Genomic DNA, 13,322 nt, shown 5'->3' with positions numbered 1-13,322 from the left:
AAGTGTCAATTGGTGTTATGACATTGTACAGCAAATAATCTCATTTACGATGAATGAAAAGTGAATTTTAATGAATGAGTTTCACATTCTATTCGTCATAAGCTTAAGCTTCTAGTGAATTATTGAAGATAAAGAAATGAAGATAAAGACCGGAAAATGATTTTTTTTTTGTTTTTAATTTCAGCTTTTTCTGGGAAGTGATTTAATTTATGATACAAGTCAAAATTTCATTTGTGAAATGATAATGACTTTTGCGAGTTAATCGACGCTGCCTCAAAATTTATCAATGAATATAATCTAGAAAAATTTCAAGGAAAAAGTCAATTAAACCGGTTTTGTTGCTGAATGAGCTTAAGTGGATATAATAAAATTATTGAAATTTGAACCGATTTAATTTTAGTAAGTGGTAATATAGCTCGTGGCGTCCTGTACAATTTCTAATGAAAAATGAAAATTGAAAAAAAGTTATCAAAAGTTCCAAAGTTCGTCGAAGAACGGACGATTTTGTAGAAAGACTTGAAAGCGTCAAGTACTCATTGAACAAGATTACATCAGTCAAAGTTATTTAATTCAGTACTTTAATTGCCGTAAAGATATGTGAGAGCTACTCTAAGCTGTTTCAAGTGATATTCTAAAGATTGAATAGTACAAGTCGGGTGATGGATCCAGAATCCGGCACCAGACTGGCATAACGTGAGCATCTAAGTCGAATCTGGTATATAGTCATATTCATGTCTGGGGTCGAATTTTAATCTTACTTGCTTACTTCACTGACCATACAGATCATCTGTGATCCATGGCCTTTCTCAGCTAGCATCTAAAACTGGCTCTATAGCTGCTTGCCCTTTGCCAATTACTAATACTACGAACAGGAAAAGAGACTGATTTTGGGTACCGTTGTTGTATTTCTAGAGTACCAAATGTTTCAATGTCTCTATCAACAGCTTGAGTCTGTTCAAGAGTTCTTTGGTCACCCTCGTGCTCTTTTGCCATTTAAAAAATATGTGAATTTTGATCGATTAACCAACTTGTACGCCAAAGAACTCTAGGAAGGAATTGTAGATATAGAGAGTATCGCACTTGTTGTTTGAAATTGGCAGACGAGAGCCAGCTTTAGACGCCATGTGAGGAAGGCCATGGATCACAATTGATATGTACGGCTAGCGAATTAAGTCAGTAAATAACCGATTTGTGCTATTCGGGTGAATGCAGGGATGATTAAGAAAAAGCCTGCGATATACAATGTAAAGCAGAACTAGATGTTGACTTAAATTGTATGCAATAATGAGTCGAGCCTTATTTATGCAAAAACCTTAACTCAATAAGTTAATAAACGACTTTCAACATCCAAAATCCATTCACAAATATTGCATTAAGTACACCATAAAAAGTATCCCATTAACCATCAAGTCAATGTGCTGCAATGTAAAAATTTAATATTAATTCCAACATCAGTAATTATCTCGCATGCAAGAAAATTTAATTAGCAGGACTCTCTTTGCAATGGATATCTTTAATTAACTTCCAATTGGTAATGATACCATCTTATCGTTCGAATATATATTTTAAGGCAGCCAATGTGACATTCCATTGAATCAACACATTACCCGTTTCCCCCCTTTCCATTTCATTTACTACGATGTATAAGACCTTTATCAGCCTGACTTTATTTTTGCAAAATGTAAGAATATTCCGATAATAACCGGAAATTTTCCATCACCAATTCATTCACTAGCTTCGATTCCATTCATAAAAATAAAGTTGAAAATCGCTTTTCATTCATAAAAAAAAAAGTTTTTTTTTTGCGTTGTTTCTTTTTTACGACAAGAATTTCTCAAGAGCACCTCATATCAGTCCGTTGTTATCTCAACGAAAAGGAAAGAAAATACAACAAAAAAAAAAATTGTTTTCGTGTTTCAACCTTTTTGTGTACGTCTTATCATTATGTAAAGAAGTCTTTCGCTTTTTTTTCGGTCAATTAATAGTCACCGAAAAAAAGTGAGTTGAATACAAATACAATAAAAGAACTTTGTCTTTATCTTATCATATCCATATCGTTCGATGTGTGTCTTGAACGAAAATTTATATTTTTTTTTAATCAATTAAGAATTATTTATTGGCCCATTAATGATTGGCAATTGCAGAAAAAGAAAAAATTTTTGGAGGTGAAGTGTCTCGTTGAGTCAACTTCACATATGATGTGTTGTTTCTAATGTAATTTATGGTATTAAGCCTTGAAACGTACGCCAATTTTTTGGGAATTTTTGAAATTCTATGTTTCATACCCTAACAGGCAAAGAGCATGCTGCCATTGCACAGAAATATCACTACAGTACATAAAAGCCTGTTAGGGATATTAGAACAGAGATGGGAACTAAATGAGGTTCTACAGAGTATGTAAGGAATTCTGACTAAACCATTTCATTTGTAGCAATTTATTGATTTTTGAGGTAGAGTCCGAGCCTCAAAAGTAAGCTGCTAGCTCATTGGCAAAGCTGTTGAACCAAGTTGCACAGTTAAGTCGATATAGTGCCAATAGTCGTCATGTTGACAGTCAGAAATGACTTGTTAGTGGACTCGAGACCGAGAATAAGAATTCCTAGCCTAGATCTCGATATTTGTTGCAGAATTCTATTGTAATATCAGTCTTGATCTAGGCCTCAATCTTGATCCAGGTCTCGGTATCAGTTTCGGTCTTGATCTCGATAATTTGACGAAACCGAGAATTCATGAAATTTTAGTGATTTAATGGCAACGTGAAGGCTGTTTTATGTCCATTTAAATTGTGAAAGCATGAAATTTGACTCATCGTGCTGATCGGGTAACTCCCTCAATACCCTCAACCCTTTCTGATCAAAACCCAAAGTCAACTCGAATTGCATATGAAGTCGAATCGACTTGAGTAGACATTCCCATACCAAATTGAAATTGCCCAAAAATTCATTAAACGACTTCAATTACCTTTAGTATCTCTAGCAAAATCACATGTCAAACTGACACTTTCCAGTACAAACCCACATTTACTGACCACTAATTAGATACCAAATCATTACAAAAATATCCATACTTAACGTGACTCTAGTCAAACTGGAGTCAAGCGTTAATTCTCATAAGTAAGTAAACTTCACATTTAAATGATATCCTTTACGTGATCCAATTTAAGGTCACATGCATAAAATCGACTAAAGTAAGTCAAAATTCACAAATTTAAAAATGAGAGTGCATCAAGGTTGATACAGCCTCAACAAACAATATGTTTGTCGATAAATCAGACACGTTTTTTTTTGTGCTTGCCTCATTTCAGTTTTGCTGACTTGAAGTGCATTTCAAGTTGTCCGGTCTTTACAAAAAAACGTGAAAATTTCTCACGTAAATTTCTTTCGACGAACATGTGTCGAGCCAGACGAAAAAAAAAATGAGGATTGATGTGAGGCATTAAGTGCAATTGTAAATTATGTCAATTTTTAATAGTCAATGAAAATTGTTGTTGTACAAAAATATTAGAATTATAACAGTATAAGGCTTCTTTTTAGTTTCACACGTTAATTGCTCATAAAATATGGAAACGAGCATTAATTGTAATTTAATGACAGCATTTACAAAATTATTGAATTGTTTATGACTTGCTTGATTGCTTATTGCAGTTGTGGACAAATTGCTAATTGCACAAAAGCTGAAATAATTTATGAAGTGATTTTAATTGTCGATTTGCATATTTTAATGGCACTTATGGATGAGCTACATCTTCAAACCACAAAATGTATGTATGTAAATTGATCAGACTTTCCGGTAATTTTTAGTGCATTTTTATTGTGCCTTAAACTGGTCGCTTTTTATGGCAGCTTGTCTTTTTTGATAAATCGTCCATAATTGGCAAATCTAAGCAGCTATATAATCTCAAATTACTTTCAATGACTTCTTGCCATTCAGATGATAAGTTATCAATAAAGATTAATTCGCAACTTATTATTATTTTCAAGTTTGAGGCAGAAAAATTTTTCAAGTGGGAACAAAAATGGCGGAATCGAAATTTGAAATTTTTTTGACGGTTAGGAATATTTTGGAATTAAAATGCTTCAAAAATCATTTTCAAATTTGCAAGTTCCAATGAGATTATTAACTTGCTATGTATTATGATACTCATGACCACTTCCTTTCCAATATGCACACGAAAATATATATAGCAAAAAAATTGAAGATAATTTACTAAAAAAACATCTTCAAAAGGAACCGAAAAGATCATATCAGCAGATTCACTACATTTTCAATTAAAAAACATTCCAAATTCCCAGAAATCCCTGAAAATTGATCAAGCAACAAGAAATTGGAAATGACAATAATGTTCATTTCTTTGTCATGATAAGACATCCTTGTAATGTAATTAATTCACTAAAAAAAAATAGTCGTCATAAATTACGATTCTCTTTGACAAAAAAATAATGGTTGACTCTTTTTACTGATATAAATGAAGCTTTTGTTTTTTTCTTATCAAACATACACATGCGAGATATCGTCAGTACAAAACTGTAAACACATATTTGTGATATTTTCTCGAGAAATATGGAATTTTTAGGGATAAATATTGCGTTGTAAATTAATTAAATAAATCTTTTAAGAATTGTAATGACGTCGAGCATTGCTCGGAATTCATGTCTTATCCACATCACGCTACATCACATGTCGAAGTCGACTCGGAAATTGAATGGAGTCAAGTCGACTTGACTCGACGTTTCAATACAAAATATGAGTCGAATTCTAGCTCTTTTCTTCGTTCTGCAGCAAAAATTGTTGGTTAGCCTTGATCAGAACCGCTCAATTCGTACAATAGTATACCGCAGCACACAAAATGCTCACCATTGTTCTATATAATAATTGAGAGATCGTTTTCTGGTGGAAATCGAACCTCTATTGCTCTATTGGGAAACAGACTCACAAAAGTGTAATACTGTTTTCCGGTCTGGATGTTGCTTATTCACTCGACCACAAAAGCCTTTCTCTCGCACTGGCAGATTCATCTATATATGACTCAATATCCGAGATTCCACTTTGCTTAGACATCAACAAAATCAAAATAAATTGACGCGTAACCATGCGGGTTTAATACAGGGTTGTTCATAAATGATGTCATTTTGGAAATTAGATTTTAAACTCTGATCTTAAAATTTATCCAAATCTACTAGGAAAATCCAGGGATTGAAAGACAGCTCCCAACCCTCTTACACCCCAAACTCCTCATACATTGAACATCATCACCCCATAACCTCCCTCAAAAACTTAATTCCATTTATTCAATAAATCATAATACATTTCAATTCTCTTTATCGCAAAATAAAAAAGACACACAATGAGTAACAGGCTTTGATATAAACACATGACGGCTGATAGGCTAGCTGTGACAACAACAACAAAAATTATGAGTGATATAATTTTTTTCAAACACACTTGTAAGTCACCCGAGACATAACGATAAACATATAGCATTTTTATAGCAAAAAGATTAGTGAACTCAAATGAAAAAAATTGGGTTTTATATCCATAACAATGTCAAATCCGTTGATTGACGCTTTTAAGTTTTTTAATTATTTTGTTGGCGTGGCTTTTGTCAATTTGGTATTCAAAAGACATTACGCAAAAATTACTTCACTTTTTGGCTGAAGAAAGGATTTACGAGTGACGGCAATTACCGGCGACACTTTCAATTGATTTATGAACTTAAAGAGTCTCTTTTTCTTCTCTTTTATTTGAATGGAATGTCTCGCATCTGTCTGCATGAGTTCATTTATTCTAAAGCATGCATGCATTTTTAATGTAAAGGATTTTACGTTTTTCTTTTTGATCTTTTTTTTTTTTTTGAATAAAAATGTGAAAAATTTGAGCTGTTTTAAATGTGAAAATTTATATAAAAGTTTGAAATTCTTACGGGAAATGTTTTGAATTCTTGGTATGATTTATGTATGGAATTTGATTTATATGAATTTGGCACAGAAAGATGCCGTTTAGATACTTTGTAAACTTAGAATCAAAATTTTTGTTTGTAAATTGTCTTCAAAGCATGCTTAAATATGACAAGCCGGTTAATCGATCCAAAATCTTTAACCATGCCGGCGTGTCTTTGACATGGTGCTGGATTTATTTTAAATCCGGCGACCATATTCAGTTTGAATCTGGTAACCGGATTCGATTTGAATCTAGCTATTCGGTTCAAATCCGTTGAAAAGAATCGATTCAAATCCGGTGACTGGATTTAGTTCAAAATTACGGTAACCGACACCATGCCAAAGCCACATCGGCATTAAGCTGAATTTTAGACCGATTTACCAACTTTTGCTATTCGAGTTAATAACCTTGAAGAAATTAAAAAATTAAATGAATAAGAAATGAAATAAAACCCGGTATAAAACGACCTCAAAGAAGGAGCTTGCAATTTAATCCTCAAAGTAATTAAATGATCGGTGAATGTTTGCCATTCAACGTGAGATAAGAGCATTGATATCGCAGTTCTTTGTAAATTCATTTTTTTGAAAAATCCCAATTCGTGAATCAAGTTATATCTAGTTGCTAGTGCCATTTACAGAGTTAGTTGTTATCTTTATTCTATATTTTGAGGGAGCCTCTTTTTGGAGGACATTCGTAAGTTACGAAATGATAAGAATGGTAGTTAGATTCCTAGAATTTGTGCTACGAAACAATATTGTAACTGTATTGCTACATTTCGTGCGTTCTAGATACATGGACCTGCAGTTTTTGACTGTGGCTTACTTGGTGTCTAAGCCTGCAGACCTGCGTTTGTTTTCGAAATTTCGTAATTTCCGATAATTCACTAAGCAATTTCACTCAAAATTCATAATTACAGAGCACAAAGTTGACTCAAATTTTATATGGATCCGAGTCGATTTGAGTCAATTCCATTTAAAACCCAAGTCTAATACAAGCTCTGCATCTTCCAATAAATTCATACAACTAATGAAGCATCCAGTTGTATTTTTACCCTATTTATTTACATTCTATTAAATTAATTCATAAATCCAAAATTGCCAGTGCATTAAAAATTGTTTTTATTCATCCATTCATACTCAAATATTCATTCATAAATTTTTTCATTCCCCAAAAAATCACGTTCAGCATATTCAATAATTGAAATATGAAAAAAAAAAAATCTTTTTTATGCAATAAATTTCTCAATTTTACTGCCACTGTACTAGAATCTTGAATTTGATTTTGTCTAAAAATACAAAAACTGATCAAAAAAATCACTGCCTGAATGTTAATAACCGCATAATTTATATTCAAATGAAATTTTTATTAATGCAAAGTTGCGCAATTTTATTCATAAATATTGAGTATTTCAATGCACAAACACTATATTATGAATGAAAAATAACAAAAACAGCGTCAACACATTTCTATAATAGCAAATGATTCAGACTTAGTGACTGCCGTTTTTACATTTTTTTTTCTATATTTATTCTTATCAGTTTTGGAATTGTAAGTATGTATAAATATACAGAATGAAATATGACTTGTCAATCAATTTGAACTTCTAAGTAGTTTTGTAATTTAATTCCTGGGTTTTGAGCTTGTTGCTATTTTATATGAATAATTTAATATATTACTTTTCTAGAGCTTGATTTTGCAATTATGGAAATTGAACTTTATTACTTTATTTCAGTGCCAATTCAAAAATAGTGCAAGGATTCATAAACTTACTTAAATATAGTAGACTTTCGATAGAAACGAGAAGCTGTTGATAGAAATAGCATAGAATTTGGTATTGTAAATTGGCGGACGGAAGCCAGGAATAGAGCCAGCTTAAGAAGACATCTAAGGAAAGTCATGGAACACAGTTGATCTGTACGACAAGCGAAGTAAGTTGAAAGAAACTGAAACTTGGTATTGGCAATTGGCAAAGGACAACCAGCGATAGAGCCAGTTTTAGTCAACTGAGAGAGGCTATAGTTCACAGCTGATATTTAGGTCAGCGAAGTAAGAAAACCTCGAAGTCGACAAGGATTTTGTATGAAAAAGTCGACTCAGGTCGATTTCGAGCTCAAGAAGTAAGTAAGTATTCAAATAAAGTCACCAAAATTGATCACCTTCCTAATTTTCCATTCAAAAAAAAGCCCGGTAGAAACCAAAAAATACATTTCAGAATTACAATGAATCAAAATTCAAATTCAATCAGATTCTTCAGTATTCCTTGTTCTTCTTCTTTTCATTCATTCATTCATTCTATTCTGACGTGATCTATTGAATGTAAGAGAGAATTAATAAATTTACATAATAATGACATCGTCTACATATAAAAAACGAGGAATGAGAATAACTTTATATACATATATAAGATTGAGATGTTTATTATGCGTTTACAGAAATAGAAGGAGAAGAAAAAGAGCTGTTGATAAAAAAGTGTGTACTGCATTTATACTAACGACAATATTATTAAAATTGGGATTGTTTACTATTGTTAAAAGATGGATGATTGAGATGATATTGTGGCTTAGTGTCTTAATTGGTCTAAATGAGATTTGAGTGAGAATTCTAAAACAGTGTTGTCCAAACTGTGTGCCAGATTATTCTAGTGTGAGGTAGAAATTTTTCGGGAATGTCTTGAACCTCATGCCGTGTGCTGCTTTGATTGTGGTTATTCACAACCTCAAGATGTGTAATGACACAAAGAAGTTCAGAAAACACTGGTTTAGATCGATTCAAATGGAAATGGACTCAGCATTAATTCGTGTGACATTGGGCTCATTTAAGGATTTATTTGGAAACAAAATGGACTTGGGGGGTTTAATTGGGATCTATATTATGGAGGCAAGCTCGAGACTTGAGTTAATCCCGACTTGGTGCTACTTAGAGACCGTTCACTTATTGCATAACGCTTTAAGGGGGAAGTCGGGTCGGTTTGACCAAACTCTAGCTCCCCTCGTCCCTTGAACATGTCCCTGTCTTCAATCTCCATTGTCCCACTCGGGTTAGTTATAGCTAGCCACTTACTAGACACTAACTGAACATTACCTAATCTTCAACTAATCATAACGCATTTTTGTCCACTCAGCAACACTATAAAACATTCCTAACTCGTTTTCAAATCTCACCTTTCTTCAACTCTTTATCTAGCCACCTAACAACATCAGTAGAGAAGAAAGAAGAAGTGAAAAAAAGGTAGTGCGAAGAATAGAAAAACAACAAATTTTTTGATTCATAAAATTTCAATTCATTATTTTTGTACCGCGTTTCAATGCGGACGATTAATTCATTCAGTCTTTTTATATATTCATTTCTCTTCGTTTTCTTCTTTTGTTTCGTTTAAGAATTTATTGGACGGATAACATGTCTAGTTGCTGGCTTCTATAATCTTTTTTTTTTTACATGCTAGACATTTTGATGACTTTTTTACGCTTCCAATGAATTTTTATAGCTTTTCATATTAAAAAAAATGAATTTTTTTAAAATCTCCTTTTTTCACTTCTTTATGTGCATATGAATGTGCCTGATTTCTTATCGTGAGAACTTGATGATGTTATAAAATTTCATCAGAAATTAATTCAATCCCGAAAAGGATTTCTGAAGGTTGACATTAGGTTTAATAATTCAATTCACGCGATGTAACATATTTTGTGTGACATTTAATATATTCAGTGACTTATCAATCCTTTCTTGAAATATGTCAAATAACTTTCAATTTTAATGCTCTCTGTGTGACTTATGAAGCAATTTGTTTTTATTGTTTGTTTTCAAATTATTGGAATTAATTTTTTTTTTTTATTTTTATGAATGAAATAAAAATTTGCTCAAGTTCGTGATTTGATTGGATTTGTTTTGGATGAGATTAACATGGATAGACTTTGAATGTTTTGGAATGAGTGTAGCTGAAGCGCATTTTGGAGAATACGAAATGGAAACTTGCTTTGTGCTTCTTGGGTGTACCTCGGTGTGTACCTAGAATAATACTAGTCGACTATTCGATTCAAAATCCGACCCGAGGTTGACATGACTCTGACTTGATGCTGAATTCAAACCGAGTCCGGCACAATATCAGAGCCACGCCAGTCTCATAGCGATCCTAATTATTTTTAAGCTTTTCTATGGCTGAATTCTAAATCAGTTTAAATTCGGTTTTAAATAGAGATCATGCCAGGGTAATGCTAGCCTGATACCAGATTTTGGATCGATTGATTGACTTGTGTTGCGAATTGGCAAGTGGAAGCTAGCGATAGAGTCAATTTCAGACACCATTTCTGGGAGGTCTTAGAACACAATTTGTATGACCAGAAAAGTAACTGACTTGGACTTAAGATTGTATTTTGCGAAATTTTAAAATATATTCTTGCTCTAATACTAAGGCACTCAGGCGTGTACCTTAAGTCCGTGGTGGGAACCCTGAGTAGCGTGACAGACTAATTTTTTGGGAATGTCAAGGACAGCATGCTGTTTGTAGTTTCAATCATGTGACGTGATACGAAAATATTGCCTGTCTTAGGTTGCCTGCCTTAGATTATAAATAAAATCCAGCCATAGAAGATGCTACAAGATATTTAGAACCGGTTTGATCTAAATCCATTATTTTATCACAAAACTTGATATAAAATCTATTGAAAAACTTCTGTATCATAGCTATCAAATAGTCCCGTATAGTAAGCTACAAGACTTAAATCACTCCCTACCAGCATTTTGCAGAAAATTTCGCTAAAAAAAAATAATTTAATGTGCCTTTTATGCAAATGATATTAATAAAAAATATAAAAAAAAAACTAAAAATATAAATAAAATTTTATCATGAAATACTGAAAAGGAAACGCGCAAGTTTTATAGAATAAATATTAATGATGGGTGCCTTTAAGAATTTCATTGTCTTGAGGCCAAAGAGCCAAAATATTCAACATACACACTAACGTGTGCATATCTACATATTTCTTTCATTTCTTTCTCTCTTTATATAGCATACTAATATCCAGACATACACTCACGCTATAAATCAATGAAAAATGAAGAAAAAAAAATGTTGAAATTTCATTCATAAAAGAATTCTACACTGTTAATGCATTTCTAATTAAGATTAAGAAGAAGTAAGTAATTCCTTCATTTCATTCAATAACAAGATACAGTGAGGAGAGAGAAGTAAACACACGATTGGAATATTAAGTTTGAAATGGAATTGAATTCTTTTTGGACTTTGCGAAATGCTTTAATAAATGAGTTTGTTGCGAATCACATGGTCGGGTAGCAGAATCGAGTTAGTATCAGGGGATCGGTAAGTCGCAGGGCTGTCGGGGAGAGATGAGGGTGCCCTGACATCGACATGATTGCGTGACGTGGGATGAGTAGTTTGTGTCTCTCATTTTGTAAGTAAATTGATGAAATTCTAAAAGTAGCGACAAAGCAGCAATGACTAGAGGTTAGAATGTCAGACTACTGACCCTAATGACCCGGGTTCGATCCCACGGAAAGTCAAGTCGGATTCGGGTTCACTTGCTTTTTCACTGTTTCTAGTCAAACCAACTCGATCTGTGTATTCCCGACACAAAATTGTGGCTAGGCACATTACAAAGCCTGATGCAAAAGATTCTACTTAAAAGTGCAAATGCGCTTTATGTCACTTCCCATAGTGACTTTCATACTCGAATTTCTCATCGATTCTTCGTATTTTTCTCTTCAACAACTACCAAGCAATTCAAATGTTACAATTAAAGACATAAATGAGAAATAAGACTCACCTGAACATAAGTTAAGAACTTGACCGATTTTTTCTTTTTACCTTTACCGGTATTGAGAATCGGTTGTAAAATTGGAAAGGTTGATGGTGATGTAAATGTTCCGGAATGGCCATTTTGAGATGCTAATGTACTATTCAATAACTGACTTGCCATTTGAAGTTCCTCAAATGTTGGCTTTGTTTCATAAAATGTTTGTTCTTGTAGCGCAATGTCCGCTAAATTTGCTTCATAGGTTTCTAATTCCATGACACGAAGTGCAAAACTAAAGCTAATTTATAATTTTTATGACATCTAGTGTCAAAATCTTTATGTCCTAAAAAGCACTACACAAATATTTCACTTAGATCCAATATATTAATCCTCGATGAATGTGAATAATCTGTAAAGAAAATAAGAAAAAAGAAAATGAATAAATTTTATAAAATTGTGACTGATTTGTATACAGAACAACTTCAGTTATTAAAACGTGACAGAAGTTGAAAACATATGCAAACATGTGTCGAATAAACTATCGTTAAGATGCTTTCTCGATACTTTTATGAAAGTTTTTCACCTAAAATGACTTAATTTGTTTGCTGAATTAAGTCGAGTACTTAGTTATAATTTAAAATAAGTTTGCTGTCAGGTTCAGTGACTAAATTTGAATGATGATTGAGATTATTTTGGGAAAAATCTGTTTAAACTGATTTTAAATGATTTAATTTGATTTGATTCAAAAGTCAAAGTCGACTGAGATTATTTTTGAATTTTGCTAATCTGAATTGAAAATGATACTTGTAACGGTCAATTTAAATTCAAAATTGTTCATTCACAGCCAACTTCAGCTATATATCTGAGTTCAATTTTTAATTCGCAGCCAACTTCAGGTATGTTTATAAATGAAATTAAAATCACTAATCATCGAATTTAGGAATAATTTCAAGATTTAAGATTATCTGATGCGCCAATAGCTCAATAGAACTGATCTAACAAAGCTTATTTGAATTCTCTACGATGTCTAGCCGAACGACCAAACAAATTGTTTTATTAACCTGCCATTTTTCAGAAACGCACTAAAAACTCAAATCAAGCGTCTACTAAAATCCAAACATTTATTCAACCTCAAGCTCTGACTACTCAGATTTCTGCAGCGATAACAAAAAAACTCCATGTCCATAATCGACAGTTACTCACATAAACCTCACTTATAAGTTCATAAAAAGTGCACAAGAATCAATATTTATTTGCACAAATTGGCTACAATGCAATTGTCTCCAATGCCAATAAACTAAACGATGGTTCTTTTGTTGTCGGTCTTAAAGAAGCATACACATAAAAGACAAATGATTTACAACACCTACAACAAACATAAGAGAAGTAAAAAGTAAAGAAAAGAAGGCGAACAACAAAAAAAAGCAGAGAAAATTCAGCATTCAGCATGCAGGATGTGCACATATAAAAATCATCATTGTCACCCATCAGCCATGAGAGAAACAAACATCTTCAATCAAGAACTACAACATGTTTCCCATCAAACTAAAATATCGACAGGCAGAAGAAAAGAAACGGTTCTTAAGGATTCTTTTTTGTTGTTGTTGTCGATGATGAAACTTGATCCATTTTTTT

The 13,322-nt window shown here is 32.7% G+C and overlaps 1 protein-coding gene across 1 annotated transcript in view; it reads right to left on the bottom strand.

The window, feature by feature from the left end:
- pnt (ETS transcription factor pointed) overlaps positions 1 to 13,322 on the bottom strand; it is a 141,556-nt gene that overhangs the window by 105,651 nt on the left and 22,583 nt on the right. The window contains exon 2 of the mRNA XM_070649666.1: positions 11,718 to 12,096. Coding sequence (XP_070505767.1) covers positions 11,718 to 11,963 — 246 coding nt within the window. The 5' untranslated portion in view covers positions 11,964 to 12,096. The remainder of the gene's footprint in view (positions 1 to 11,717; positions 12,097 to 13,322) is intronic.

This window comes from Chironomus tepperi, unplaced genomic scaffold, assembly GCF_022539635.2.
Source record: "Chironomus tepperi strain 1889 unplaced genomic scaffold, CSIRO-AGI_Ctep_v1 contig_429, whole genome shotgun sequence".
Classification (NCBI taxonomy): Eukaryota; Metazoa; Arthropoda; class Insecta; order Diptera; family Chironomidae; genus Chironomus; species Chironomus tepperi.
This window is presented reverse-complemented; position numbering and strand designations above follow the sequence as displayed.